Genomic DNA, 7,654 nt, shown 5'->3' with positions numbered 1-7,654 from the left:
ATTGAACATAACATTATTATAATGATCTGGATGTATACAAATACTGAATAGAAACTGTGTATATTACTTTGTACAATAATAAATATGAGTAAAAACAATTGAAAGGAATTCAGTTGCTGAAATTCTTACTATAATGACATGTTAAGAATTAAAAATAAAATAAAAGATTAAAACTACATTGTCAAATTCATTTTAAAGACAAATTTCCCAAAATTTGAAACAAGAAAAACATTTTAAAAAATACTTTAAAAAAAATAATAAGATACTTTCTTTATACAACTTATAGAGAAATTATTCTCTTAATAACTAATGAATGTTGGTTTAAATAAAATGGAACATTTTTTACCTGTTCCATGAAGATATGAGTTGAATAGATGTAAAAAAAAAATAGTCCAGGAATGATAGAAAGACTCTACTCACATGTGTCATTTAATTCATTAAAAAATGAAAATTATGATCAATAAGTGAGCTCTAATTTAAATACAGATTTACAATTAGTTTTAATTTAAAAAACACCAATAAACTTTTGTTCTGCCCAAACATTCATTCAATAAATATTACTTTCTTTCTTTCCTAATATACATGGAAAGACAATAGAGTTGACATGATATAATACAATTCAATTTGTAAGATGGTAAATGGTATGTGAAAAGTGTTATAATTTATATATAACAATAAGTAAAGATCAAAATGGCTACAAATAAAATATTCTGTAGCATAAAAACATCTATCAGTCTTTTACAAAATGTTCAATATTTAAATACAGATAATATCATTTTCTTTTAAATAGCTGATCATTCTATTGGTATTACAATTGTCAATTTCATTTCATTAATATATAATAATTTGAATATCACAGCCAATAAATAGCCAAAACTATTAATCCATTTGATAATCCTTAAGCTGACCCCAGCTTGGCCCTACCTTGATCTTGACTGGCAAACAAACATTTAGCCTGATGGCTGTTTCCATCTCTTTTTTGATGATCCTGGCCACCTCTGGAACTAAATGTGAAGAGACTTCATAAATCAGTTCATCATGAAGCTGTAGGACCAGATAACCTCCTTCAGCAAGACTCTGGTCTTTACTTCTGCTACCTACAGATTGATACAGAGAAACACAGTTGTAATACACTTAAATGTTGAATATTTAGAGGTAGATGTATTGTTGTCGGTTGTTGACTTGATGCACCAAACTGCTGTTAGACAACTAAATCGCTGAAGGCCTAATATATTTTAACTTGCAAAACTTGAAATAACTTCTTTGTGAACAATACTATACAAAACTTTCGTTACAAGTTAAACAATTTTAGCTTGAGATGAGATTAAATAAATAAATGATGACTTTAGTCTTTAGTAATAATATAAAAGGTATTTTCTATACAATCTAACTCACTACAAAAACACATCTTATCACTCTGGAAACCTGGAGTATTCTGTCCTAACCAATACAGCTGATGACAATGCCACTTATCTTGCATCATTCACACTGCATAGTCCACCAATCAAGCGCTAGCTTCTTCTCACCATCACCATAGAAACACACACCCACACACAGACATACTCCATAACAAGATGAGAAGTCCTTTCATTTTTAATTGATCTCATCTTTATTTCAAGAGATCCTTTTCAATTGGGACATTGAGATGGAAGCAAAGATAGTGTTGCTAGTGTGTCCACAAGTTTAAGTTGAGAAAATTAAAAACATATTTTATTTGTGAAACAGCTAAATAGATACCAAGTAGAAACACAAAAAAAAATTCCTTGGGACTAAACTCAGTTAACAAAGAACTTCCTTTACAATGTTTCTTAAGATGCCCCAAGATCAGTACAGAAATCAGAAAATTGGACTTCTAAATACAATCAAATCTGGTTACTAAAACCACCAGTTAACTGGACAAGTCGCTTATACTGACCGAATCCTTAGCATGGAAACAAATCCTATTATATAGTAAAATCTGATTAATTAGGACAACATGATCAGGCTACAATGTGATCTAATTATCAGATCCAACTGTCAAAGCAAACTTAAGTGACAAGACAGCCAAACAGTATTAATTGAGCATCTCTGTCAAATGTTATTACATTTTCATATCAAAGAATAAGAACCTAACCCAAACTCCAGTTGAATAATGAGAATGAAAAAAAAACAAACAAACAAAGAAGTAACAAACTAAAGTAATTTTTTTTATCCATATTAATAAACTGTGAACCTATTAATTGAATGTTTTTTTAGAAACATTTACCTACAAACCAAATCTGTTCTGACATTATTTATTTTTATCTACATGTAATTACTTGATTTTATGCTAGTTTTCATTAGCATAGATCTTACAGTCATGAAAACATAAAAAAATTATAACAGCATTTTACTAGTACTGATATTTTTAGGGGAGGGTAACATGACATTTATGATACTATGATTACTATGAGGTGTGCATTTATCATATATACTACAGGACCGGACTGCATACATTGAGATGTATCTTAGAAATTTGTGTACAATCTTAAAATACATCTTTGTCAGTGCTACCTAATAGACATATTAGCAGTTGCTACTGCTGTAGTATCATTTCTACTCTCAGTAGAGCACTACTATGGGGCATGGTGACCAAGTTGTAAAGTACTTGACTTCTGAACTGAGGGGTCCCGGGTTCAAATATCAGTGAAGAGTGAGATTCCCTGAGTCCACCCTAATTTAATAGGTACCTGACATAAGTAGAAAAGTAAAGTGGTTAGTTGTTGTGCCGGCCACATGATACCCTCATTAACCATCAGCCAAAGAAACCTTTACATCATCTGCCCTATAGATCATAAGGTCTGAAAGGAAGATACTTTACTACTTTTTACTAAAGCACTACTGCCCATAGTAGTCTGCTATGAGCAATCTTTGTTCCTTACATTGTGTTGAGTGTCAAAACTTATCATGACAACTTACTTTGGTGTGAATGCACTTGTGACTGCACTTGTGTATGACTCCACTGTGTGGAGGGAAACAACTGAGACAGAGTCTTGTCAATGTTTACCATGGCAATCTTCACCAAGTCTGCAGCAGAGCCTTGGATGGTTGTATTCACAGCCTGTCTCTCTGCCTGCAAATACAATTTGAAGATACTTTAGTTGTCCAAGTAAAAATGTAAATATGGGTCAGAAAGATAATACAATTGATATCAAGGTATAAGAAAATTAGTGTAAAATTTTTTTTAGATATAATAATTTTGATTTTAATATGTTTACTTGTATCTATTTTTACTGAACAAAATATTACAAATAAGTTCAAATGACCATTTAACTTTAAATATAGTAATCACTTCTGGAGGTAAAGATTAATAAAGTGTGCAGTATTTCACATCTCTATGCTGACCTAACTTTTAAAAATATTTAGTGCAGGCTAAAAGTCTGAAAAAATTTATACAACTACTCTCCTCTTTTTATTCCTGTCAACTGAAAATGCAACAACAATATTTTTGTAAAGTAACTACTCTGCAAATTAATTTTTATCAACATTCAAATTAATGATAACATAATTTTAAGAAAATTTAAAATGTATGTTTCCTACTCAAATAGTCACTCACAGGATTTTTATTCTTATTATTATGATATAACACTTTTAACATAGTCAAAAATTGTGTAATTTAGTCCTTTAATTTTAAACTAAAAAAATTGTTTAAAAAAAAGTTTTCAGAAGTGATAAATAGATATGCCTTAGCTAGGTGTCTAGATTTGGCTAGAGACACTATTACTGGCAACACAAAATCTAAAAAATAAAAAGGTTCAAATATAGAGTAGCAATAGCACTAGTGAAAGATATAAAGTCATTAGGCCTGGAAATAATTACCACCACCAGCTTGCATCACAAATCTTAACATGCTTTATGTGCATACAAATTTCCCTCAGAAAAATATATAGAACAGTGTGTCCTTAAAATGAGAGTAAATTGATTTCCTGGAGTTTTGAATGAAAAGCAAAAACTTTTTAACAAACTTGATTTGGCCCAAAAACTAGCTTCAGTTTTGGTTTAACACTTCTGATAATTAATGAACAACTGATTCAAAAGTGTCTTATACATTTTATACCTTTAAAAACCAGCCTCGATGCAAACTTGCTTTGACTTACATAGAAGATGGCAACTGGTTGCAGCCAGCTTAAAAACAAGGCAGCAAGAGATTTATTAAATAGGCCGTGAGATACATATTCAAGTCCAAAAAAATCCACTGCTGAAGATAGATGTAAATGGCGAAAGGAAAACCTAAATCAACGATCCGCGGGCAACAGTTATGTCTGTGCTAGAAATGGCCATAGGTTGCAGCTAGGGTTGCGTAGCCATGTGAAATACTGCACACCTCATTTATCGTCAGAGGCGATGAAAAGCCTTAATATACTTTCAGCATCACTGCAAGGTGAATATGACATAGGATGTCAACATTTGCATTTTATTTTTCTTATGTAGAATGAATTAGAACAACTAATGATATAGAAATAAAAAATCACCCTTTGGGTCAGGATTTTACCATCACAAAAGAGATACAAGACACAGATAGCAAAGACAGACACAAACGCTCTTTTGTTTCCCTGGCAATCAAATCATTAAATAGAAACAATCTGATATAAACTTTTCACATGTAAATTGAGTGAGTCTTGTGTGAATATACATTTAGTTTTTTTATAGTTATAATGTTTGTTTGGTGTACTGCACAAATTGTAAGACAAATTTCCTTACGGACAATAAAGATTATTATTATTATAGTAGTAGACCTCTAATTAAGGAAAATGAATAGATTCACATAGAAATGCCTAGATTGAATGGTGCTTCACCTATTTTTCTAGTTCTAATTTACCTGAGCTCTTATGTGAATATTTTGACTTTTGATTGAAGGTAAATAACGTCTCCTGTTAAAGATAGTTTTAACAAAGCCATTCTTTTGACAAAACTCTATTGTCTCCTTCAGATACTTTTTAATACCTAGTAGGAAGAGAAAAAATTTTTTCACAAATATTAACTCTATATTCTATACTTTAAATTACAATAAACTACATTACTGACAGATAATTTTGAAAATAAAAATTGTTGAAAATTATTTTATAATGCCAAATAAGTTTTATGCCAAACATTAATTAAATTCCAACTGCATATGCATCCGCTGATATCATGGATAATTAATTCTGTATTTCACTAAATCTGTCATTTGCAGAAAATATCACATTGAAATTTAATTGACTAACTAATTTATAAAGTTATAAAACTTTCATTGACATAAATAATTTGTTTTATTTTAAAAAAGGGCACATTATGTGACCAACATTTAATGTTTCTTCTTATAAGTAAGTCCTTACCCAGATATTTATTTTTAAAAGTCTCCATAAACATATGAGCATCATTTTCATCCACTTCTAGCTTTTGGCCAAGAGCTTTAGCTCCAATGCCGTACAGCATGCCATAGCAAACCTGGCAAGATATCAAAGTAAAATATTGAAAAGCAATAGAAAACAATTTGTTTGTAATTTTATGAACTAAATTTGTATCAACTTCACATGAGCTTTAGCTCATAGAAAAAAGCTTTTTAATTTCATTGACTAATTTATTTTTTACAGCCACTATTGGTGAATGGGCTTTTGTATTGAATCTATTTGTGAAGATTATTTGCTGCTTTTTTTTTTTTTTTTTTTAAAGTTTGTAAGTGGGAAGCCACCACTCAGGTTAGGAGTTAGCAGGAAGATTTCCATTAATGCATTGCTTTAAGCTAGAGAGAAGGATTCTACTCTGGAGGAAAACAAACTAAAAATGTCTACTGCGTAATTGGTGATTATCAGTCTATCATTGGAATATAAGTAAACATATAAATTCTCTCACCATTTTTTCTCCTAAATATTTTAATCTAAAAAAACTTTGGGTTTTAATTAAGTCATTCACCATACAACTAATTCATACATTTGATTTACAGGAGGTTGAAAGTGCATTTCTTCTAGATCTAGTTGGGGGGTGGTGTATGTGTGTGTGTGTAAACTCACCTGCTTTGCTTGCTGCCGGAACTCAGTGGTCACATGATCAACATCCACAGATTTCATTTCAGCAGCTATCATGTTGAACACATCAACACCAGTGGTATTAAGTACAGAGGACAACTTGGGGTCGGCACAAAGGTGGGCGAAAATTCTAAGCTCCAATTGGCAGTAATCCGCTGCTAGCAGCAGTCCACCTGAACAGAGACCAAAACATTTACAACAGTCAGTCACTTTCTCAGCGTAAGCCTTATTTGATCTTTTTAGCAATAACTTTTATGTTCTCTAGTCCAAATGATTCTTTTTTTTCTCAATTTTTTTAACACCCTGTATTCAAAGAGAATACCTCCGAACATAATATAACTATCAAGATGTAAAATGCCACAGAAATGATGAATTGTGATTAGTTGTTAATATTGAGACTCAAATCAATTCTGCTCTTACTAAGTCTAAGTTATTTCATCAACTGCTAGAGGGAAATGGGGGATATGAAAAACATATTTGTGAAGCAAAGAAAAAGGGAAAAACAAGTTTTAAAAGCTTGGAGACCAGAACAGACACACACAAAATGAAACATTCAAACCAATGCAAATCATATGCTCTTCACTAATATCTCACTAATATAGTGGGAAGCGTGGTCTAGTGGCTAAGTACACTTTAACTTGACTTGTCTTGACTACCTATGAAGGGGGCTAGAGGTTCGACACCAGGCTCGGGCAGAGTTGTATTTACTGAGCACCTAAAGGCAGCACGGAACACCTACTCCTAGAGTACCCCCTCCCCCCCCTCAACTGGTCCACAAATGAGATTGGACTAGAGCGCTCTGAGCATGCTATAAGCATGAAAGTAGCGCTATATAAAAGCAATAATTATAAAATAAAAAATGTAATAGTTACCTGCAAAAGGTATGAACATTGATCTCATACTAATTGGAGCAGCTATGACACTTTCATTGGTGCTGCTGGCTGATAACATCTTACTGGCCTGCTTACTGGTTTTCTCTCTTGTTGTACATACGTTGTTACTTGAGCTTCTTGTCAACAAATCTGATGAGGAATAAATATTAGTCGTTTATAAAATAATAAACATTAAATATCTTCTTTTTTTTTTTGAAGGAACATCTGTTGTTTATTAAATAAGAATAACATAGTATACTCTTAGCCACAAGAAATAAAAAATATTTTGTATGCCATTAGGGATGACTAGAGAGAGTAAGCATTTTGCTGCTTAGCAAAACATCCTAGATTCAAGTTCTTAAGATGAAAATAAAGTGATCGACTGAACTTTGCTTAGTTTAGGGTTGAAAATCTACAATAATCTAACCCTAACCCTAACATTGGAAAAAAAAAAGTTTGATTTTATGCTTCAAATATTCTTTGACAATTTTAATTTCTTCTCATAATAAATGCCTCTGAAAATGCAAAAATATTCAAGAATTATTTTTTTTTAGTTATTATTAGCTGGTTATCTTTAACCTGTCAAGTGTACCAGTTCACTCTGGACATGCTAACATCAAGAGGATTTAACATTAAGAAATGATAATTTTTTAAAAATTGTTTTAGTAGATAGAAAAGAAAAAGAAGCCTATTTATTTAGTTTTATTTATAAATATTTTCAAATCATTATTTGTTCTGACCTGAAAGTTTACAAGAGAA

General features: G+C 31.3%; 1 protein-coding gene across 1 annotated transcript in view; it reads right to left on the bottom strand.

Annotated features, from left to right (window-relative positions):
- Nucleotides 1-7,654, bottom strand: part of LOC106057537 (DNA polymerase theta-like) — a 41,925-nt gene continuing 34,271 nt past the window's right edge. Inside the window, exons 25-30 of the mRNA XM_056033770.1 lie at nucleotides 6,896-7,045; nucleotides 6,009-6,196; nucleotides 5,334-5,445; nucleotides 4,838-4,962; nucleotides 2,938-3,091; nucleotides 1-1,097 (exon numbers count right to left, since the gene is read on the bottom strand). Coding sequence (XP_055889745.1) covers nucleotides 880-1,097; nucleotides 2,938-3,091; nucleotides 4,838-4,962; nucleotides 5,334-5,445; nucleotides 6,009-6,196; nucleotides 6,896-7,045 — 947 coding nt within the window. The 3' untranslated portion in view covers nucleotides 1-879. The remainder of the gene's footprint in view (nucleotides 1,098-2,937; nucleotides 3,092-4,837; nucleotides 4,963-5,333; nucleotides 5,446-6,008; nucleotides 6,197-6,895; nucleotides 7,046-7,654) is intronic.

The sequence above is a fragment of the Biomphalaria glabrata genome, chromosome 6 (assembly GCF_947242115.1).
Source record: "Biomphalaria glabrata chromosome 6, xgBioGlab47.1, whole genome shotgun sequence".
In the NCBI taxonomy this organism is placed as follows: domain Eukaryota; kingdom Metazoa; phylum Mollusca; class Gastropoda; family Planorbidae; genus Biomphalaria; species Biomphalaria glabrata.
The sequence above is the reverse complement of the archived record's forward strand: the minus strand, read 5'-3'. Positions and strand labels throughout refer to the sequence as shown.